General features: G+C 37.9%; 1 protein-coding gene across 1 annotated transcript in view; it reads right to left on the bottom strand.

Moving 5' to 3' along the window:
* Positions 1 to 16,084, bottom strand: part of LOC137265431 (pleckstrin homology domain-containing family A member 1-like) — a 68,311-nt gene extending 52,227 nt beyond the window's left edge. Inside the window, exons 1-3 of the mRNA XM_067800829.1 lie at positions 15,930 to 16,084; positions 14,255 to 14,466; positions 5,874 to 5,933 (exon numbers count right to left, since the gene is read on the bottom strand). Of these exons, the coding sequence (XP_067656930.1) occupies positions 5,874 to 5,933; positions 14,255 to 14,395 (201 nt within the window). The 5' untranslated portion in view covers positions 14,396 to 14,466; positions 15,930 to 16,084. The remainder of the gene's footprint in view (positions 1 to 5,873; positions 5,934 to 14,254; positions 14,467 to 15,929) is intronic.
* Between the last annotated feature and the right edge of the window lie 9,528 nt (positions 16,085 to 25,612).

Below are 25,612 nucleotides of genomic sequence, written 5' to 3'. Positions count from 1 at the left end.
GATGTGGTTGGTGTCCTTAATTCCACAGCAGAGGAAGAAAGAGTGAGTTTAGTTTTATGCTGTTGTTAGCAAAATTCTAGTAACACCATAGCAGTGGGCACCAGAAATGGGCTTCACACATTTAATCCATGTGGGGAAACAAATCCAAGTCTTCAGCGTGACAAGTGAACGCTTTAACCATGTGGCTACTCATCAGGAGAGGAAGAAAATTTAACTGAATAACATATATCAGTACTATTTGAAAGGAAAGTTCTCACTGTTTCACTCAGTGTTAAAGTCTTTGGATTGGTTCGAAACAACAAATATGAAATGATCTTCAAACATAATGAGAAAATTGAAGATCCATAATACAGCAAAGAGATGTGGAACAAAACTATTGTATCTTTTCAATAGCAGTTACAGGAACAGTTTGTGTAACAAGTACAGCCATGAAAACAGATCTTGAACAACACTGTTGTTTGACTCTAACAACAGTTACAGAAACAGTGTGTTCAAAAGTACAGCCATGAATGCAGATCTTGCACAACATTATTGTTTGACTCTAAACACAGCTACAGAAACAGTGTTGTATAAAAGCTGCCGCGAAGATCCATCGAACAGGATGTTAAGACCTGGAACAACATTGTCATTTCACTGTAAAAACAGTTTTTGGACAAGTATCAATGCAGATCTTTAACAACATTGTTGTTTCCCTGTAACAGCTACAGAAACAGTAAATTACACAAGAACAGCCACAAATGCAGATCTTTAACAACACTGCCATTTCACTCTAACAACAGTTACAGAGAAAGTGTTGCATAACTGACACGAATGCAGATCTTCAACAACATTGTCATGTCACTTTATAAGCTACAGAAACAGTGTGGTGCACAAGAACAGCAATGAATATAGATCTTGAACAACATCGTCACTTCACTCTAACAACAGGTACAGAATCAGTATGTTGCACAAGAACTGACACACCACTGAGACCTATTGATGTATCAGGGTTGGCCTGCCACAGGGTCATCGACAGGTCAGCACATGTTTACAGTAGAGGACAGCAGGTAACTCTACACCACCATACTGACTGGACTGGGAAGTGACATTTGTTTTGCTGGCTGACCTATAGGTTATTGGCTAGATCCAGAAACTATGTTTACTGACCTTCCCAGGGGTAATAATGAAGCCTAAGTTGTGAAAACATGCTCATTTAACACAAAAACCTATTCCCATTCAATGGTCCTCTCACAAGATCACAATACAAATTGCATTTAGTATTTGAGATTAAAATTCTGTATAAGGCATTGTTTGATTTTTAAATCGTAAAATCAAATATTAAATATTTTTTGTATCATAATGCACATGAAATAAATAGTTTTTTCAAATATTATTAAACTTTTGAATATAATACTCTATAGCTTTCACTTACAGAAGCAAAAGAATGTCATAAAGAAACGTAAAAGTTCTGTATTGTTCATGATATGATGGTAAACTGGTAAAAACTACTTCCTGGAATATATGGTAGTCTGAACCACACCAAGTCAAACATCTTGTTTGTCATTAAGTCTAGAAAATGTGAAAATTGCTGTAGCATCATGTATGTTTACACTACATACAGCTTCCTTAAGTCAGGGGTGGTGGGGTAGCCTAGTGGTTAAAGTGTTGGCTCATCGCACAGAAAACCCAGGTTCAAATGGGTACCCCACATGGGTACAGTGTGTGAAGCTCATTTCTGGTGTTCACCACCATGATATTACTGAAATATTGCTAAAAGTGGCTTAAAACAAAACTGTCATTCAAATTCTATGAGCAAGACGAATGAACATTTTGACATTTATAAATTAATCACAATAACAGTGTCTTGAAAAACTACTAAAGCTATGAGACAACTTACACACTCCAGGGAGAAGCCTCTGTATTTCCTTCCACAAATATACTGAGGGTAAAAAGTAAGGGATTACATGAAAGAACAAGTGTTCCCTTACTTTTTTCCAGGTTGCTTCAAAAGCTAATGTGATACAAAGCTTGTGAAGAAACCTTGGAAAACAATAAAGGAACACTTGTCCTTTCATGTGATCCATTACATATATTTTTCTTTCAGTATATAAAAAGTATTCTCTCTTACTCTCTAATAATCTGGGGCAGAAGGGTAGCTTACTGTTCAAAGTGTTCACTCGTCATTCCAAAGACCAAGGTTTGATTCCCCAGATGGGTACAATGTGTGAAGTCCATTTCTCAGGTGGTGTCCCCTGCCCTGTTATTGCTGGAATATTGCTAATAGCAGCATAAAACCACATTTACTCACTCGGATTTCAAACATATTCAGAGGAAGGTGGGGTCTCTCAGAGCTTAAGGCATTCAACACACCAAAGGCCTGGGTTTGATTACTTACATAGGTAAAAAGCCTAAAGCAAATTTCCAGTGTCCTCATCATGATATTGCTGGAATATCGTCTACAATGGGACAAAACCCAAATTCCTCAGTGTTCACTGGGAAAAGACAGTGTTTTCCTGCACACATTGTACACAAATATCCCCTATCCATCCTTATAAAATATACATAGAAATACACAAGCACATGGTCCCTATCAATACTGACAACAGTCCAGAGTAGACTTGGACAAGTTTCTAAAGGAATAAATAATAGTTTCAACAATAATTTCTAAAAAAATATTCTTCATACAGACTGGTGCCCTCCCCTACGAAGGACAAGATTACTATACATCCATGGAGTCAGCATACAGTACAGCTTTGGAGTTAAAGGGCTTAGGAACGTCCACAGGCAATCCTTGAACATACTTGAGTATCTATCTGACTTGTCAGTATGATCACAAATATGATCATCCAGTTGATCAATGATGATTAACATTAGTAATCACCAGATTCAACCAATACTGTCAGATTGATCATCACAGCCATTTTGACGTCCGGCATTTGATGTGAATTTAACTGAACCTACAATCGCCATAACAGACAACTACAACTCATGTCACCTCTCCTTCAGAGAAACTATTATAAATGTTAATACTGGTGCTTGGATTTGTAGATTGAGTAAACCATAAGCTATACTTGATAAAAGAAATTGTGTTTACATACTTAATGGTACAATGTGGAGAGATCAATGTACGATGGTGACCTTTCAATTTATCAATGTTCGCTGGAGTATCAGCCTTCATAAGGTGAAATCATCTCTTATATCTTTATCATAGGTTGTAAGGAATCTATCGCATTCTTCCTCTCTGAATATATAAGTTTGATAGAAACAAATACTTCTTCGGGATCCCCATTTAGTGAGTGAGTTAGCGAGCGAACGAGTGAGTGAGTGAGAGAGAGAGAGAGAGAGTGGGTGTTTGGGTGGGTGGGTGAGTGAGTGAGAGTGGGTGTTTGGGTGAGTGAGAGAGTGGATGTTTGGGTGAGTGAGAATAGGTGTTTGGGTGGGTGGGTAAGTGAGTGAGGGAGTGAGGGAGTGGGTGAGGGAGTGAGTGAGGAAGTGATTAACTTTCGCAGTTGGTGGGTGAGTGGGTGGTGAGTGAGTGGGTGGGTTGTGAGTGGGCGGTGAGTGAGTGAGTGAGTGGGGGGTGAGTGGGTGGTGAGTGAGTGAGTGGGTGTGAGTGGGTGCATGAGGGAGGGATTGAGGGAGGTAGGGAGGTTTTAAGCTGTTTTAGCTTGTGGATAAGAAACCCACAACACTGTAGGGACATCCATCATAATGGTGAAGTTATCTGTTCACTGTATCAGACAATTGCTCTGCCACAACTTCCTGTGGTTGAGATCACAAAGACCACCACTCAACATGGCCAACATTCCCATACCACAACACTGGAAAAGAGATAGAAGAGCCTTTGGACAGATTTATATTACTTCCTTGATTCACAACCACTGTCAGTAAGTTGGGGAAACCTATATGAAAAAAATGGCATTTACAGCTCGTGACCGAGTAAGTGTGTATAGTTTTATGCGGGATAACAATTGACCTTCAGTAACTCATGCCTGTCACAAGCGGCAACAAATGGGATCAGGTGGTCAGGGTCGCCGACTTGGTTGACACATGTTATCATATCCCAGTTGCGCTTTCCAATACTCATGCTGTTCATCACTGGATTGTCTGGTCTGGAGTTTATTACTTTCAGATTGCCACCACATAGCACAAACACACGTGTCCAGCATTAAACAACAAACTTACAAAAGAGATTAACATTCACATAACACAAAACTTTTTTTTTCAGGACTTTTGCTAGTCAGTGAGGTGATGTTGTAATTATGTTGTCTGATGTCTTTCCTGGATGAATTGAAGCATCACATTCACACAGCAGGAAGTGAATATATCTTGTTCACGAGAATACAACCCCTGTTTGGACAAACAGTATAGAGAATGACGAACTGATGCATATAAACAGTATGCACATTTAGCAAACATTACATACTATTCACTTCTCAGATCTCACTACAGCAGGTGCAAAACTCACTTCCTGAGTGTTGCAGTATAACAGATTTTACAGAAAGGGAATTATTTCTTTCAAAGGCAAAAAGAGAGTAGCTGAAGGTCATTCAGTCTAAAAACAGTCCCCCTGGCTTTGAAGTTTAAATTGGCACACATGCAACTGTAGACATGGTTATCATTTAGAAAGAATGTACACAAAAAGTTATTACTTATTTGTACAATAAACGGCATATTGGGATTCAGATATTAGAAAATGTTAGTTTCACCATGGTAAGTAATAGCTTTGAGAAATACACCAGTCTAAGGTAACAAATACTCGTGTCACAGACCTGCTACAGTTTCGTCTACATAGTTAAAAAGACATTTCTAAACATATCCTAGCATGAGTTAATAATCTCTTAGACACATTTTGCAGTCCGACAAAAGTTATGCTCTGTTCATAATTTGCCTTTATTTGTTTCATAAACTATAAATGTCCTAACCTAAATTAGAAAATCATCATGCAGGTATCTTGATCTAGGCTCATTAACATTTAGCCCAGTGTAAGCACATCTATTGAAAATACCATAAGTCATCCAATAAACGTGTCAATAAGATTAGTGCCAGTTCATTTAGGACAAGCAGGAGTAAGTACTACCCCTGTCTGGTCATTTCATTTAAATTAGGGTACTGTGGGGCACACCCCATTTTGTATCATCAATGAATAGTAATGCTTTCACTATTTCAACTAAATAGAGAATGAAAATGATGGCAGTTGCAATTCGACTCCTCAACACAGATTAGCTCTTATGACTACAATAGGCTTTTTAAGTATTAGATAACTGCTAGTATAATGGATATTGGCAGGTTGCATCTCTGTCTTGACCCAATACATCCAGGCATCGGAGGCCAGTGTCATGTTATCCTGTCCTTCAGGGTTCGTTTCACAAAGCTGTTGTAAGTCTTGTTGTATATGAGTTACCACAGTCAGAGCGCTATGATCGCGTTGTGAAACTGAACCCACACATACAGTATTAGTCCTGCAACAATTCAACCAGACCTCAATTCAGTTTTTGATATTGGATCATCGATTCAATCATTTCCAATTAAATTTTTTATCTGAGTAAAAACGTCAGATTTCATTTAACCCTCAGAGTTGGCCTTTTCAGTGTGAAATCAACTTGGCGATTCTCACTGGATAATTAGCCTGACATCAACCAATCATGTTTCGACTCATTTCAAGGCTCAAAACTACTTGAGTTGAAGTCAAAATCCTGTTCTGGCTGTGTGTATTCAAACATCAACTTGAAAATGTGATAATGGTTATCGAAAATGGAAACTAAGATTCAATTCAATTATCAATGGATCTAGCCGAATCATTGCATTCCTAATATTTAACACCTATTGAGGATACAAGCTGAAATATATTTTAACACCAGCTCATGACACAAATGAATACATGTAACACCTACCTTGGATACATATTGTAGGAATATTTCCCCGACAGAGTTCCTCCATGTTGAAGGCAGGTTCTACAAACAAACATACACGTGTCAACAATTTTCCACCATGCATAATAACAAGATATAAAATATGCATGACAAAACTCTGCAAGAAAACATGTTTTGAATAAAAGTCCAAGTTGTCTGCTGTTTGGGGGATACAGATGTTGTAATTTTAATGTCAAAGTGACTGTATTAGTACAGATCTACTAGTAACTCAACACATCACTAATGAGGCTTAAACAACACTGTGTGTCTGACTGTACTTCCAAGTTACCTACTGTACAGATTCTGTTAAAAAACAAAGCACAGTGTTAGTGGTTGTCAAAAATATAAAACTGCAAAACAATTCTCATATGATCTGGTCCATAAGTAGCAGACAGCTGGATAAAAATATGCCACTTTTACTGAGAATTATTTATCAATTATTTATCCTTCAAAGAGCATTACAACATAATTTAGCAGGAAACCTAAGACATAAAGGATAAAATTATCACTCATAACTGAGCAATAAACAGACAGATTTGCTCATAAAAGCATCCACACACACAATTCTCAGCTATTCCATAACTGAGATGAGTTTGACACCACTCTCAGCAATATTCCAGCTATATGGCGACTACTCCATAATTGCGAAATAGGGGCATGTAAACCTTCTCACTGAGTATGTCAGTTTTTGGTTTGGCTAGTCAGTATAATTTCAATGCATCAGGTCCTGTGTGTTTACATTTTTAAGGCAATATGTATTTAAATGCATTGCTGATGTGTCAGGCTTATGTTCTTGTTTGTTGTTATCTTTAAATAAAATAATGTGATTTTGACACCTGGTAATGTTTCACTATCATTTTCAATGAGTTTCCTTAAACAGGAACTGACATGACGAAATTTCAACATGTTCAGAATCACAACTATGATACAGTCAGCAAACGGTAGCACCTCCATGAACTGTCAATAGCAAATAAGTGCATGCATGTCCCCATGTACTTACATTATACGGCTAGTGCCAAGATGCTGTTTTTCAACGTGATATTTAACAGACTAATAAAACAGACACGAATTGTTACCAGGGATGATACAGTAAGTTTGTGAGCACATCACTTTGACAAGACAACCTTCACTGGTAGAGAGAGTTAGGTTTTACAATTTTCAATAGGGCAGTGGCGTAACCCTGTGCTTAAAGCAAAAGCTTGTCACGCCGATGACCCCAGTTTGATTCCCCACATGGGTACAATGCGTGAAGCCCATTTCTGGTGTCCCTGTCCATGAAATTACTGGAACATTGCTAAAAGCGGAACAAAACTAAACACACGCATTCGCTAATATTCAACAACTGAAGAAATATTGAGGTGCCAAAGAAAGGTATATATGTTGAAACTTCAGATTTGGGTGAGTGAGTGTTATTTTACACCTTCTTTAGCTAAATTGCACAAATATACTGCAGGTATACCAGAAATTGGTTTCACACACTGTATTCATAAGAAAAACCAAATTCAGATCTTGGCGAGATAATAAGAAAACACTTTAACCACTAGGCTACACCATCAACTAACTTTGGATTCAGGGACTGTATCATTTTGCTTGCTTTTTCACTTGAAGTATTCCAGCTTTAAGATCATAGACTGACAATTGTCAGACCAGATAGTCAAGTAAAAGACTCTATGAGCATCTGTTTGACATGCATCAACCACCTCATCAAATCCGACTGCCCAATCCAGTATGTTTCCTCTTTCAACTGGGACAGTGAGGTAGCCTTGAGGTTTAAGCGTTTGCTCGTCACACTGAAAACCTGGGTTTAATTGGATATATGGGTCTGCATGGATACAATAGGTGAAGCAAAATTCTGGTGTCTCTATTGTGATATTGCTGGAAGATGGCTAAAAGCAGCATAAAACCCAACTCACTCACTCTCTCCTATTTCCAAAATGGTTCTGTAATGAGAGACTAGAGGCGCTATAGGAGATCACTAAATCCTCTCAGAGTAACATAATGAAGTTGTAATGGAAATGGCATAAAGATATGTCATTTAATTAAAATATTCCCTAACAACTTGTCCATCAACACAATCAAGGTCCCAACAGCTGTTACCTTCTATCAGTAACAGATGCTGTATAAGGTGTTGTGTCAGCGTGCTGTTACACACAAACCCCGACAAACATAGCCCCAAGCATACAGCAACAATCTTACCTCAACTTACACTTGTAAGCCACAGTTACATACATACTATCACAGATAACATGGATTACCACACGTAAACACCTAAGCCTGGGTTGACCCTAATCTTCTAATAATGACAGCCTCTGGTCAGTTGGAAAGAAGCGACCACACCCACTCTAGTTCATACCTGTCAATTTCTGTTTCTTAGTTCAAAGAAAAGAATTACATGAACTAAAGATTGTAATCAAGAAGCACTGAATTTTCCCGATAGACTGTACTCATGATGTGTGCACTGAATGTTGAATAAAGATTTTATTCCAAGTTGTGGGCATTGAATACATCCTGAAGACTGTGTTTAAGGTCTAGTCATTGAATGCATCTCAAAGACTGTATTCACTATGTTGGTACTGAATGGGGAATAAAGGCTTTATTCCAAGATACAGGCACTGAATACATCCTGAAGACTGTGTTTAAGGTCTAGTCATTGAATGCATCTCAGAGACTGTATTCACTATGTTGGTACTGAATGGGGAATAAAGGTTTTATTCCAAGTTGTGGGCACTGAATACATCCTGAAGACTGTGTTTAAGGTCTAGCTATTGAATGCATCTCAAAGACTGTATTCACTTTGTTGGTACTGAATGGGGAATAAAGGTTTTATTCCAAGTTGTGGGCACTGAATACATCCTGAAGACTGTGTTTAAGGTCTAGCCATTGAATGCATCTCAGAGACTGTATTCACTTTGTTGGTACTGAATGGGGAATAAAGGTTTTATTCCAAGATACAGGCACTGAATACATCCTAAAGACTGTGTTTAAGGTTCAGGCATTGAATGCCTCCTGAACACTGTATTCATCATGTAGGTATTGAACGTGGGATAAAGATTTTATTCCAGGATATAGGCATCAAATTCATCCTGCAGACTACATTCAGCAAGTAGGCACTGCATGCACCATGGGCCTTGAGACTAACTTCAACATGGAGCCTGAAGACAGTGTCCAACATGTAGGCATTACATTTAACAGACATTAAACAGCTCATGTGTAAAAACACATAGGTGAAAAACAGCCAAAGAATGGTGTCATGTTACCATGGCTACTGATCATATAGATGATTCCATGAACTATATAAAGGGATTGTGTTAAACATCACCACATACTGGTATAATAAAAATAACCTTGACCTTGTATACAACTGTAGTTCGCAAATTCAAACAGTCACAAAAAGTCCTTTTTATCTGATTTTTATCTGATTAGATATCTGTAAGAAATATTTCCCATGAACTGACAGTTGGGGAATGTGCAAACATTCAGTTCTAATTAGCAATCCATATTTGGTACAGAATCTATTACAATCAGTTGCACATGGTGCTATAATGCATGCATAAAAGGGGTATGAAAATTGCATTATTCAGGCAAAATTGACTTATTTTGCTATGAAATACATTTCACACAGAAACTAGCGATTAAACTTGCCATACACACATTGACTCGGAATAAATCTGTAATCTGAACCAGATCTGTTTCTTAGTTAACAGTAATCCTACCAAAATGGCCAAAACACCAAGACACCACACAAAACATTTCTGTAAATCGACACCCCTCTGCATTGAACCAGCCATCATTAAACTGTACCTGAAACACTGAATACAACACGATCACATCTGACATTTCATAGTCTGACACAATGACATATATTCTGCTGTTTGAAACACTAACTTACATTAACAATTATAGTTTATTTATGGCTCTGCCATGAAACGTAATTGCCACATGAATGAGTCATCTCAAAACTTGTACTGCAGAATTATGGTGGTTGCCCTGGTGACTGGGATTGGTCTGGGGCAAGGACTATAGGTTACCTCACTGTTACACTTTGCTTTTCCTTGTAAGGTTTTATGCATACTAGTTTGGATGTTTGTTTAATGGCACACACAACAATATTCCTGATATATGGTGTCCAGACCGAACCATCCAGTGATCAACATCATAAGCATCCATCTTTACAACTGATAAGATGACATGTGTCATCCAAGTAAATGAGCCTGACCACCTGATCCTAAAACAAGCATGAGGTGCTGAAGACTAATTCTTGCCTGGATCCTCTGTGGGTTTGCATGCCAGTGTTTAGTGTAACTTAGAAAAAGGCCCAGTCAGTTCAAATTTAGACATATCCCATAAATCTATGTTCTTAATTGTTTTAATTCCATAAACCTGACCTGACCAAGAACAATTATTCAAAAATTGAAAACTTCAAAGTGAATTTGTATACACAGCACAACAGCATTACATTTTGTACTTAACATAAACCCAAAATTTTCCAACTGACATGCTCACAAATGTCAAGGCCCAAAACAAATTAAATTTGGTTCCAACTCTAAAAAGGTTTTACAGTGCAGTATGAGGGTGAATTCCTCAGCAGCAACAACTGAGAGATTAATTTCATTAGAGTTATGCAAGTGACTGCTTTTTTCTAATTTCTGTATAAATCATCTTTAGAATGATAACCTGTCCCTAAGACCAACTGCCTTCAACAGCATCAGCTCTAGCAATAATAGTAGCACCATGCATACCATTTCCTGGCACTGCCTGCAATAATATTGCTGGAATATTCCTAAAAGCAGCATAAAACTAAATCACTCACTCACTCACAATCTACCAACTCTATTAACTCCAAATCTTTTCCTTTAAAATATCAAAATGAAAAAATATATGAATGAGGACATTAAGAGTGAGTTTGGTTTCACACAACTTTAGGCAATATTCCAGCAAGATCAAGGCATGGGACACTAAAAATGGTCTTCACACCTTGTACCCATCTGTGGATTATAACTTGGCTCTTCGGTGTAATGGGCAAACAAATCAGCCATGTATGCTATAACCACTCGGCTCTTCCACTATCCCTTAAAGGTCACATGCAATGTAAAACACAACTTCGCAGATTCTTATACCTTTTGGTATGCACTAACCGAAACAAATCATCAAAAATGCCAATTGAACCTATAGTTGAAAAAAAAGGAAATGACAAAAAGCCCACAAAATTAGAGTTCGAACAATTCACTAATTTTCCCCCAGCGCTGGGGAAAAAGTTGGCTTCAACAGCTATGCTGTGCTGCGCCCATAACTCATGCGTAGTGAGTAGGTTTGTGGAGCATGAAACAATATGCCTGCCTGGAGTATGAGGTCATGAGCAGTAGTCTAATCTTGGTTGTGTATGCAAACAAGTAAACACTCTACTCATTACATAAAAAAGCATGTTGATTGTGGTAAGTAGACTCTGTCACATAGAAAACTCAATGTCAGGTTTATTGACACCTATATGTCTGCCTGCCAATATGCTAATGACGATATGCAATGCACAACTTCAATTACTGACCATCTGCAATTTAAAATTAACACCGATCAGGCTTATAAGCCATAAACAAAGAGCCGACTAAGCGTATCAGCAAATGAACCAGTGGCAGATGACAAGGTGTCATTACACTTTAGTGCACACCCACTGGCCCTGACTGGGTTCGGTATTGAGTCTGCTTCATTTCTTGATATTTGCCATGCTTCAAAACCTTTACTCTTTAAACTCACCTACAATTATTCAGATCAATGTCACAAATGCAACTACCTAAATAATCTATATAACTATTAACAACAGGTGGTTTAAGAAATTCTATGCATTTTGTCATATTAATAGGTTTCAGAATTGAAAACATTTCTTTGTTTTCATTCCTTGCTCTTTAACAAAAGACCAAACAAAGCATTCTTTCTAAACAACTTCCTGTAGCTTCTAGTAGCTTTCTTTTCAGTCAGTGGCATTTTCCTTAGTCAATACATTCAGGTATGTGTAATCGGCAGTAGTGGGTTGAGCTTGTATCTATCCTAAACGTTGTTAACTACTCGTAAGTTCCAAGCAGAAGTTAATTACACTCATACCATCCTTTAAATTCAGGAAAGCTAACAACTTTTGCACCCACATGATATCTCAACCCAGCCACAAGTTATACACACAACAAATTTTGAATGTTTTGGTATTTAAAATAATTAATTTTTAATGCATGTCAGCTTTACACAAAGTTTCTATCAGACGGATTTCAGAAATTAAAAACATTTTCAGTAACTATAGCAAAGCAACATAACGTTTTGATACAGTGCCAAGATGTTGATTGGCACATGTGTATGGTTAAGCAAATTTGGCATGGAATAGCTTCTGACACTAACCAGAATGTCTATTAAGAAAGGTATTAAAAATAAACAATAATAAACAAGTTAATAAACTCTCATGTTACCGTGGATTTATCTTCCATATTTTCATATTTCATCATTTGCACCTTTAACCATGAAAACAGTGCAAAGGGAGATGACACTCCATTTGACACTCCAAAGTCCAGTCCAGTACAGGTCCTACCATCTTAAGGAGTGGTATTTTTTAACCGAAACTCTGTCTTTGTGCACTTTTGATATTTGCTAGATTTATTCACACTGTTTCAGAAAAACAAAGTGCACTGTGAAGGATATGACTCAAACTCGATAGCAAAGTCCACGTTTATAAGCAGCACATTAAATATCCATCTGTCTGGCCATCTAAAACAAGCTCTTTCTGACTCCAAAGTTCTGTAAGATTTGTTATCATACTAAGATTCATAGATGTAGCAGGCAAATATAAAAAATATAAAAAAATGAAACTTTATCATGAGTGAGACATAGATAACGGTCAAATATTACCGATAATATTCGCCAAATTTCTAACAACTATTCTGCATTGATCAATGATGTATGATCTTGGATTTACACATTGTACTTTCCCTTGTTATAACTATTAAAGTTTAATAGAATAATTTAAACTATGATACACAACTTCTGTAACAATCGTTTTGCATTGATCAGTGAAAGAGTGGTGTATAATCTCTGATGACACTATGTACTTGACCCTGCTGTCAACTATTAAACAAGTATTACGTGGTACACAACATTTGTTACAACTATTTTGCATTGATCAATGATGCATAATCTCTGACGCTACATTGTACTTGACCTTGTTATCAACCATTAAACTATGTTACATGACATTTGTAACAAGTATTCAATATTGATCAATGATGTATGACCTCTGATGACACATTTTATTTTCCCTTCTTAACTATTTATGTATGTTACACAAAATGTAAAAAAACATTTTTACATATTGATCAATGATGTTTGATCAGCTGTATTTGACCTTTTAACAACTACTAAATTAATTTGATCAGCTCAGATTGAACTTTGAACTTGGTATGCCAAATGTTGGTTACTGAAAAGTGTGATGCCAGTCCTATTCACTAAATATACCTTTCCAGTTGTCTGTATGAAATTTATATAAATGTTGAACACTGATGTAGATACTAATTCTCTTAGCACAATCAACTTTCAAGTTAAGTTCACAGATTGATGTGATACCCCAGGCTGTTACGTCCCTTCTGTGTTACTGTCTACAGTGACTCAGAGAGGCAGTAGTGTAGCCTAGTGGTTAAAGCATTCATATGCTGGAATTTTGTTAAGAGCATTGTCAAACCATACTCACTCACTTAGAGATAGACTAGTTGATTAGAAATAACTGGCAAGACTTGTTCCAGAAATATGTGTTCCTAATTTTCTAAGACAATGCATATAACAATTCTTTATGGTGATTAAATACAGGCATGGATTGGACAAGAATAAAAGACCACTGCACTGACTTATAAACTTCAAGCCATGGTATAACACATGCATGGTAATTGGGAGTTACATTTTGGACAGACATAAATCACACATACATTCAATCAACATGCTAGCAATTTTCATTACTTAAACCAAATTACGTAAATTTGGCTCTGATTCTAAAACGGTTTTGCAGTTCCAAAAGAGCATAAGGAAGCTGATAGGGAATTAATGGCCAGGAGAGCATAGCACCATAATTTCTTTAAAGTTACACAGATGAATGATTTTGTGTAAAACCTGTTATTGACAGGTATGGTTGCCTCTGTGGTTCAATGCATGAAGACCATTTCTGGTGTCCCCTGTCATGATATTGCTGGAATGTTAGTAAAAACGGTGTAAAACTAAACTCCCTAGCTCACTCACTGCCTTTAAACTGACCATTGCTGCTATTAACAATGACATCTTGATATATCAACGCTAATAGTCAACTACTGAAGCTACTATTTCACTTATGGCTTTCACATACTTACATTGGGGTTGTCCATATAGTACAGCAGACGTTCATTGTTTTGATCGAGTAGGAAGTATCTCCGTATAAAACTGCCACTATTTTCAATCTCCTCAATATTGAGAAAACCACATGTTCTGCCGTACTTGTCTACATAGGGCATGGTCACATACTGTGACGACACTGCAATGACAGTCACGTGTCAAGGCTTGTCAATTGCCAGATGTCATCTATCTGCAACACACAATACACATGTATCAAATTTTCATTTGAAAAACTGACAGAATCATATTTCATTACACCCATTCTTATGAGGTTTGTTCTCATCAATTTATAATACATGACTTCAATCAGTTTTTTTTATGTAAAAACATAAGTCAAAAAGGAGTTCATTGGTCCAACACAGTGGGCTATATGAAGAAAAGAGGCCTTTTTTATAATGTGACAATATTCTTTACAGTCCATTTACCAGTTATGGATGTCAATTTCTTTTTTGTGAGTAACACAACATTTTGGCCATTCCTTCATAAGGTGAAGGGTTGGGGGTATCAGGGCAATATATACATATACGATACATGAAGCTCTACAAAGAAAACATATTTAACAACATGTTCATTCACTTGCTGAAGTAGCAAGCATACGCTCCGAAACTTCGTGTTATTCACAATTACCTTAAGTTGACATCCATAAATTTTGCTTTTCTCGTGCATTCCACTTCTAAATGCCCTTCCAAGATTTAATGTTCCTTTTCGATCATTACATCCAGATTTTATGATTTAATTGAAACGCTGATATTGTGATAAGATAATTTCATCTTTAATCAGCATCTGTTAGAGTACTTGATAACAAGTGATCAGAGTGAAATACTTACATTTGAAAGAAAATATATAAAATACTTAAGTATTCACAGTCTGTGCATTTACATACAGCCCCAAAACTATGCTTCAGTCTGAAATTCTTAACTTTACATCGATATAATTAAGTTCTGTTTCAACATATTCTAGTTTTACTCATGTAACAATGACTTATCTGATGCAGAACTTCAAAATGAATATATAATATGCATGGGCCAAATATATGCTGAAAAACGACATGGCATAAAATTATAATATGTATATAAAAATAATCTGAGATGACATGAAAAAAGTGTTATCATGAATGACCCACATAATGAAAACATCCTCATTAAAAGATTGCACTTTCAGCACTGTAGTACAATCATTCTTTCAAACATATATTCTCATGAAATTCAGTTTAAAATCAGTCATAAGTTTAGAACAAATTTCACATCCACACTGGGTTCTTAATAGAAAGAAATCGACGATAGTCCAATATATACACAAATGCCACGTTCTTCATGTAATTTCAAACAAATATGAGAGAGAAGAATTTTCTGGGATAAACGTTTTAATTGTTCTGAGTCTACAGAAGTATGGTGATTATTTTTAATTGTTTTAGTAAATTATTGCAACATAAATGTAGAAAGCATGAGTAGAACAGCGAGAATCACCTGATACACAATAGCGGAGTAACGGTGCAAAACCTTAATACCTGGATAATTTTGTCGTATAAACGCGTGCAAGCCAGCTAAAGGCAGTCTATCGTGAAAGAATTGAATAAACAAATCGCACCAGCCGAAGACAGAATGTGAGCAGACAACGGAATCGTTTACTAAATTTCCCGTTCATCACACCTACCTTAAATGAAATAGCGCAATGTTAAATGTCGAGGTGTAACAATCGTTGATTGTTATCGCGATGCCGATCACAGCATCTATATTCGTCGGCACGCCGATGTTTACTGCAGGAAGTATTTTGATGCTCAGTGCGCCATGACAGACAAGGGAGGTAACTACTACGGTGAGTCATACCGTAAAACACGGAAAATAGCCACCGGCGTAAATGATAATAATGTCGCTCTTTAACCATCACTCAGATGGAGAGTTTCATTACCCAACATAAAAAGGACTTACTCAATTTGCGTCAGGTATACAAAATCTATCATTCCACTCTTCAAGCACCTGTTAGGGGAATTCCCTTCTTGCAAGAAAAATTACGTCACAAATATATATGACGTCATAATATCACGGGGTGGTATCATCACATCTAACACCGAATATTGACCGAAGTGAAGATGATACATTTACTTATAGCTAAAATGGATAGAATTATCGTTAAAACGACCGCACATTATCAGAAATGAGCGGTCCACTGTAACTTGATAATGCCCGCAAAATGCTTAACGACGGGCCATTATCAAGCCCGTTGTTAGGTGGCGTCATAAGTAGCTCAACTGTTTAAGTTCATCACCTACGGTTCGTTTGAACTTGGGTTCATTATTGACCATATATCTGGCTCACAATCGTCACATGTACCTGTGCCATTATGCACTTTACTGCCTGTGCCAACCATAACAATTGTACTATAAATGACAACATACAGCAATGAAAATATCGACTTGAAGTCTAACGTTGTTGATCACTGAAAACAATAGCGGCTGGTAGTATGAGCAGAGGTCAAGGTCGAATGTCGTCACTCTTAATAGTGACGTCATCTGTGTTGTTCTATTACGTGTCTATGTTTGCAAAATGTGTGTCAGTGACCTCCGTCGTTTTGTTGTTGGCAGTAAATGCTTCTAAACCGATGCCGCCGTTTTTATTCTTATTTTATTAAAAAATCTATTCATTTTAGCTATAATAACGGTAACGCTATTTTTCAGGGCATTATCATTTGCAGAAGCCCTCTGTCTTTTCAACTGCCCTCCTTCGTCGGGCAGTTAATGGAAGACCTCGCAAATGATAATGCCCTGAAAAATAGCGTTACCCTTATTTTATTGACTCTTGAAATACTGAAATACTCGAACAATGATAAATGAAAAAAATATAAATAATGTACTTGTGGAAAGTCAACAGCGTTGCCTCTGCTTGAGACACCTGGACTTCAGTGAATAATAACTGTTTTCAGTGACCTCACGGGCTGCATATATTTATGGTTTGCCAATCATACTTCCCAAACGGTTTCCCAAGAATGGTTTGTTTCTGACGCAATCGCGTTGTGGTGAAGGTTACTTTGACCGGACCGCTGGCTTGGCTAGATTAAAAACAACCACTCTCTAATACAATTATACAAATCATTCAGAACCAGATAAATAAAATAAAAAATAAAAAAATAAAAAAAGGGGGTGGGGGGGGGTGGGGTGGGGGGAATGTAAGCAATAAAACAATTATCATCATTAACGATCGATTGCTTATACAATTAACGTGAACTTTCTTGTCTGGGTCCACAATATTTGTATGCATGTGTGTTTTGTAGCATTGTAACCAGCTTTTACACTTTTCACATTTCTACCCAGACGACACCCTCGATTATCCAGCGTACTATTTCTCTATTATATTTTGATAAATACTACGTAAAACTGGAGAGAAGATAAACTGGATAACCGAGCATATTGTTCTTGGTCGTTAAAAACTACTTTCGTCGGAGTCTTCAAAAACAGTGCTTTTGATCAACACTGACGGAGTCATTAATGAGAAATGCTGGAAGACAATATGGTGTTACTTGCTGGCTGTAATCGACTTTCTAAACCTTATATTCGTAGAATAATAATAGCCGATGACTATCTCTTTATATTGGCATATCCATATGTCAGAGACGTAAATAAATAAATAAATAAATAAATAAATAAATAAATAAATAAATAAATAAATAAATAAATAAATAAATAAATAAATAAATAAATAAATAAATAAATAAATATTGAGAGGTGAACTTTTGTTCCTCTATTTCTTCTATTTCTAAAATTAGCCATCCATTTCAATTAAGTAATTATTGCTGCGCGCATATGCATGGACGCTCGCCTTTTTTACCTAATATAATATAATACCCAAAATAACGAATTACGCAAACTGTTTGAGGCAATTCATTCAATAGGTACTAGTATATCATATATTTCATGTCTTACTTTCCCTTGCTCATGACCTGTCCAATTTTGCCAAGGCCCCACCAAAGATATAACTGAACGCGGGTTGTAATTTTACTACCGCATCACTAGATTAATGCTTGAAACAAAATGACTGCAATGATTTTACACTCGCTTTCATGAAATAATGGTGCAGAGAAGAAGACAATGACTTCGCTGACAAACCTTAAGGATAGCAACGTGTATTTCATGAGTGCGACGTCACGTAATAATGAAAGAAATGTTCCATCCATAGCATTTCTTCAATACTTACTTTCCAACTCCTAAAATGCCACTCAAAGATGGTCTTGACTTATAAAGTGTAATATTAGCATGATTTTGCAAATATACCAAAATATTCGTATGAAATCGTCCCTTGTCACTCATCATTACCTTGATCACATGCATTTATTTACTTTGTTATCTCCTTGAGTTTATGTGCGTGCATATCTTATGTTTTGTTACTTTCTTATTACTTTCTTATATCTTATTCACGTTGGTTTGTGTCTGTAGGGCTGGGAGATGGTAATCGTAACACAATCGTTGTTATTTTCAGTATGTGCATAATCAGTTTGATGTGTTAACAGACTTTTATTAGCTGGGAAAACACATACAGCAATAGATTTAGCAAGTTAGTCGTTCTGGGAGGTGAACATTATAGCCTTTCGAGAAGACTCATTTAACCTGAGTGGGCTCTGGTTAACAATAAGGTAGAGTTTACAGCTCTCCTCTTTGTTAAACACATGAAAATTATGTTTAGATAGAGGTTATTGCTGATTTCAGAATTTCGAGAATGAAGAGTGAATAAATAGATATGAAACGTCCATCGTTTTTCTTTGGAGTGCTTTTTAATGTCCGTAAATCATGTGCAGTCATAAACAGATCCTCCATATTATATGGATATGATTAGTGAATTTTGATGTTTGTTTGTTTGTTTTGTTTGCTGTTTAACGCCAACATGAACATTGATCAACGCTAGTGTAATACGGTGTTTATTGTCTGGGGAAATCATAAAGTGTTAGCTTGATGTATTAGGTCCAAAGTGAGACAGTTGTTACAAGTTTACCAATTTAGTGAAAAAAACAACAAACTTGTGAAAGCCGACAAGAATAACAATCGAGGGAAAGACGGGATTCAGACCCACGATCACGATGCTTTTATTTCCAATTAAGGGACGCAACTCTGCACAACATGTACTTTCACCTTTATTGCCCCAGATGGGTGATCAGTCTGGTTTTCTTTATCTCAGTAAGTAGGTCGCTGCCTTCTTGCTTGTAATGCAATACTGTATAGCATTTCTGTTCTATTTCTATTTTGAAATTATTAACCTGTGACTTAACACTAGTGATATAATACGCCGATTCTCACATTAAAATGTGTTGTGTGTGGTGACGTAAACTCAACGAGTACATATAGACGAATAATGCAGACGTCATTCGACAATAATGGGTTTCTATGACGACAGTTGTGATCAGTGCATTCTTTTGAAGAGAAGCTGGAAAGGATTAAGAAGTAATGAGAGATAAATCTTGGCTGAGAAATACGAGGATTCTCAGGTTTGGGACACATATCCAAGGTCAAAATATCGCAAGACATTGGGAGGTACATGTATTTAATAATGATGCCTGACTCTTGAGATGGTCCACCTTATAGGCCGGCTTCAACTAGTTTACTATCTGTCGATAGAGTTCGACATCTGTTTTCGTTTACCTTGATTACTTCTATAACATACTCGGTTACCAGGTTATGGATGGTATAGTTCGTTATCAGTGGGTCATCTGATCAGATGTCATCTGATCAGATGTCTGTTGCAACAGAGGTCAACGTGACATATTTCCTAGCATCAATGTCATGGATTTTTGGAAGAGGTGGGGTGGGTGGGTGGGTGGTTTCAGGGGATTCGAACCACCCGAACCCCACACATAAAAAATAATCTCCAATGGTCTAAGGTCATTTTCAAAAGAGGGGTTCGAACCCCGTGAACAACCATCCCCTACCCCACACCCTTGGATCCGTCCATGCATATAACCACCCGCATCCTCAATAGCCACCCTCCGGTTGAGAATGGGAACCCGAGAGGAATTAACGGAAAACGTCCCTTTTCTTTATCAATTGCCCCAACTGACCACCCCAGGGCAAAGCAGAATTATTTTCCCATGGGTTGAAGACCGTAGGAACATATACTAGGGGTGGAGGTTAATTTGTCCGTTAGCTAATTCTCCACATGGATACAACGTGTAATGCCTATTTTTGGTGTCCCCCACCGTGGTATTCCTGGAATATTGCTAAAAGCGGCGTAAAACTGAACTCACTCACTTTATACGATATCTGATATATGTCATGGTCGCCGTGATCCCTTGGTGATTATTTAGGTGGCTTTTTACGTTCGAGAAGAACGTGATGCTGTATATGATGTTTCGAAAATTGCGTCAAGTACCTAAAGTTATATAGTATTAGGCGGCATCCCGATATAGGATTGTTGATAAAAACATGTTAATTAGCATATATACAGCAGACATTAAAGTCATCCACTGATATATGTTAAGACGTTGTAAACCGAACAATTGCATAGTAAAAATAGAATCTAAATTACAAAATTCATCTGCGAGAGGAGATCTTGCGTTTGAGGCGGGCTACCAGTCCAGAACCGAACTTGTGCGGTCAACGGTCGGGTAACTCTTACATGTATTTATATATTTGTCGTTCATGAATGGCTATATGGCAAGATTGTTTATTATCCCGATATTGTTTAATTTGCCCATGGATGTTTTTGTTGGAATTTTATGATAGAAACATCGGAACTGATATCGATCTTATAATCCTTTGTGCCTTTGACTGACAATATTATTTTACTTGTGGAATCGGAAAACGATTTTAACGTATTTTTTCTAAAAATAATAATTGTCGTGAATAGTTACTGTTGGTAATTCTCTTTTGAGCATTGTTAATAGCTGCTGCTATCTGTGTTTACTATATACTAACGGGGCACATTCATTATGATTTACTGACAAAGGATGCAATGCGCCAACACCAGTAAGCAGATCTTTCTGACTTGCGTCATATGTCTTGCTTTAATGGCAGGCAAACTGTAACGCATCTGGTTTGCGCAACAGAGAGAAAATGACCTGTCTTTCTATATTTTGCTTCTCCCGCATAATATACTAAGTCAAAAAGGAAACTTCACATTCTTTCTTCAGGGCTCTATAAAAGAACAAGAGACAGTAAGATGGTTAAATTGTTATTATTTCATCGCGGAGATCTACGTGATGTACAGTGCCGCAATCAGTTCCATTAGGCTACACCGCTGTTCCAAAACATGGCTATACAGAATGTCAAGTCACAAGAATAAAAATTCGAAATTTCTCAGTTCAGTATTGTGTATGGCCGCCCCGGGCATTCACCACTGCCAAACACCGTCTCCTCATCGACTGCCTTATGTGAACACGTGGTTGGGAATTCTGCGCCATCGCTCTTGCAAGGCAGCGCCATGTTATTGCAAATTCTGAGGTTGGCTCCTAAGACCACGAAGCCTTCTCCCAAGTGCATCCCAAACGTGCTCTGTTGGATTAAGGTCGGGGGACCTCGATGGCCAGTCCATGACGTTGATTCCAGCGTTTTGAAGGAAATTTCGTGTCAACATCTTGGTATGCGGCCGAGCATTTTTATGCTGGAACTGCAGACCTTAGCCATGAGCCGCCATGAAAGGAACGAGTTCAGGGGTGAGCACCTGGTCGCGGTAAGCAGCATATGTGAGGTTTCCACGGATGACCAGAAGTCGGGAACGGCTGTCCTCAGAGAATGCACCCCACACCACGTAGCTTTCGCTTCCGAATCTGTCGACATCCTGTACACAACATTGGGCATACCGTTCACGACGTCGTCTCCAGACTCTGTGCCTGCCGTCCGCGAATCTGAGGGTAAACCTGGATTCATCGCTAAAGACGACTCGAACCCAGTCTCTCTGGGTCCATCGGAGGTGACGTTGGGCCCACAGCAGATGAAACGTTGATAAAACGGCGTCAGTATTGGCCCTCGATATGAACGTCGATTTCGAATGGTCTGTGAGAACAGTCGACCTCTAAATATCTCAACCCCGATTCGTGTAGCCGGCAGAAATCTGTCACGTAGGTGGCGTAGGACGATTTGACGATCTTCTGCTCGTGACGTCACATGTGGACGACCCGACCTTGCGCGATCAGAAGTGGTGCTAGTTTGTTGTAGACGAGTTCGCAAGTCATACACAGCACGACGGCTGCATCCCATTGCTCTTGCGACGTCAATAACTGATCTTCCCGCTTGCAACGTGCTAACGGCACGTTCACGCTGCACATTTGACAATCGTGGCATTTAAAGTACCGTTAGAACTGTGGTTTAAAAGTGTGGTTTCTTTCAGTTCTTGAGGCCAGTGCAAACACTTGCAAATGAAGAAAACTTCGATGCGAAGATCACGTGATCAACTGCACGTGCAGAACCTGATGTGGCACTAATGTTGTTTGCACGACGAATGGATGGTTTGAGTGGGTTTTGGTAGCGTTTTTTGTAGAGCCGAAAGATAGGGATCCCATTTCGGATGCATAGATGTATCATCAGAGAAATAATATTCAATATTTTTAAAAATTACATTTTTTGAAGTTTCTGTTTTGCCTCAGTAAGAAAGACTAGTCATTTTCTCTTAGTTGCGCAACCCTATTTGCGCTACAGTGTACCCGTGCTTAGTGGGTATGCATATACTGCTGGACAAGTGTTAGATGAGCCACAACCTGACAAATGACCCCAATTTGCATATATGGGAACACCCTCCAGAACATTCCCTTTGAAACAAGATTGAAGCAGGTTGTCGTCTAAGTATTGAAAAGTTCAATTTCGTCGTGCGAATCGTGTCGTTATGGTGTTTTGAGGAACTATTCGGCTCTACGAGACACGTGTTAAACAGTAGCGGTATTGATTTCACGCCACGGTCAGCAGGTATTACTCGTGCTTAATCGCCAATCTACCGGTAGCAACCATGTGTATTCGTCCTGATTACTTGCCCCGCCTGCTTGTCACAAAAGCATTCACTGCGCTGGCTCATCTAATACTTGTCAAGCAGTAAATAACAATTCGACGACACTATAGCATAGTCTGTGATCAGCTACGGCGCATCTGTATCGGGTAATCATTGGTCTGCAGTCAACACAGTTCATCATAGGACTGTTAGTTTCTATTTTCAGAGTGGGTAAATGTTCACCGAATATTTCTATTACCAGAGTGGGTCCCTCCTATTGTCCAACAATACCTGTGCATAGTTGGACACAGGTGTCATTTGAAGACATGCCTGTTTTTTTTCCTTTAAAATAAACATCATTTCTTGTGGTTGGAAATGTTTGTTGCTAATCGTAAAGACTGGAAATTGGATTTTTAGTCAAAATTGGCATGCTCGGATATGCAGCATGTTTCAAAATATCACTACTGGTCTAAATGCTAGATTGATCTGTACTTATATGCATTATACATGTACCTTAGTGAATAACTATGTTGATAACAACAACTTTTGCAAAAGAAAATGATATTACTTGAAGAAGAGAGCTCCGTAGCTACATATCTCGTGAAGATTTTTCCTGGAGGGAAAGTTGGTACTTTTATGCCTCGGAGTTACGGTTCCGTTTTTCCAACATGTACATACTCCTCACAAAAATTAAGCAACAAGTAGTTTCGGTGTAACATTTTTATCAATTTCAAAAGCGATTTTTGCCGGTATGTTACTGAAAGGTAAATATTCAAAGAATACATAACCTTCAGTGACTGTGAAATTGACTTACCTGATAACATTGATAACATCACCCGAACTCAACCAAGGCAAGTAACAACTCAACGACCTCAAGAAACAACTCAACCACCCCAAGAAGCAGCTTGCCAGATGTGTGGCAGGAATGTGCTCCACATTTCACACATGTTGTCTAATCGGTTAAAACCTACCTGTAATCATTCTCCTGGTACAACAAGCGGGTCCTAACATCATTTTTATGGATGATAATGCCCGAAAAAAAAGAGTTGTTAATGATGTTGTTCTTATCAACAACATTACACATATGGACTGGCCTGCAAGGTCACCTGATCTTAATCCCAGTGAACATGCTTGAGACATTATTGGAAGTCGTGTTTACGGTCTCTATGTTCACCCCCAGACTCTGGATGAACTTGAACAGGCGTTACAGACAACAACAAGACTTAGTTGTCTAAAAAACAATCATGCAGGGTAATAACTGCGAACATAACATTTTAAAGCAGCATCACACAGTGTGCTTTCTATTCTGGAATGATAGCGAGGTGGATGACGATTGAAAAACCATCGATGACAAAACATGTATCTTCTTTGAAGGGAAAATAATTGCATATTAACTATTCAGGAAATATGGTCTTTTATACTGCGATTCCTTCCAGACTAACACGTTTTATCGTTTCATATCTACAAAAGAGTTCATGGAGGTAAGCTAAATTGGAACAGAAAGTACAAGCCTTGTGATTTAGACACATTTTCCAATATATGTATGGAACGTAAATATTTTGAATGTGGTTTGATTGTGACTTTGGATTGCTTGTGATTGTGATTGTGATTGTGATTGGGATTGGGATTGGGATTGTATGTACACCCGTATGGCCCCAAGCTCAAGAAATACGCTACAGATGGACATGAGTATAGCCTTCAACAGGTGCGTTAACGCTGAATGACGCCGACATACATCACCGGTGAAGCAAGTACATATACACTTCACTTGAGGTACAGTTAAGAGGCGTTTCCACAAAACTCGAAAAGTCTTTATTCAAACAGACAGTAATTGGAACTGTGATGAATAATGTGTGTTTACAGTTCCACATCATCAGTCATATATGAAGAAAGTACCGGTATGTTGAGAACATGTACATTTAATAAATGTTTTTTGCGGTTGAATGAGTAGGTTTCACCACGAATGAGTCAAAATAAATATACCGCAGATAACGTAAAATTAGCCTTGATCCAAGTCTATACTAAATGCTTAACCCATTGATGTATTGTAATTCTATCTTTAGAAGAGTGAGTGAGTGAGTTTTAGTATAGGCAGCACTCAGCAATATTTCAGCTATATGGGGCAGTCTGTAGATAAACAAGTATGGACCAGATAATCCAGTGATCAACAGCACGAGCATCGATCTGAGCAATTGGGAACCGTTGACATGTGTCAACCAAGCGAGCCTGTCCAGTGTCCACCCGATCCCGTTACTCGCCTCTTACGACCAGCATAGGTTACTGAAAGTCAATATTGTAACCCAAAATCCGTCACGGGTCTATCCTTCGAGGAGGCAAGACAAGATAAGTGATCCCGGCCTCTTATTTAATACTTTATTGTACATGGTATATACAACTAATTATATTATAAGCATAGTCATTATCAAACATTTCATGCGA

This window comes from Haliotis asinina, chromosome 15 (genome assembly GCF_037392515.1).
Source record: "Haliotis asinina isolate JCU_RB_2024 chromosome 15, JCU_Hal_asi_v2, whole genome shotgun sequence".
NCBI classification, from domain to species: domain Eukaryota; kingdom Metazoa; phylum Mollusca; class Gastropoda; order Lepetellida; family Haliotidae; genus Haliotis; species Haliotis asinina.
Note: the sequence above shows the minus strand (reverse complement) of the source record. Positions and strands in the feature narration are given on the sequence as shown.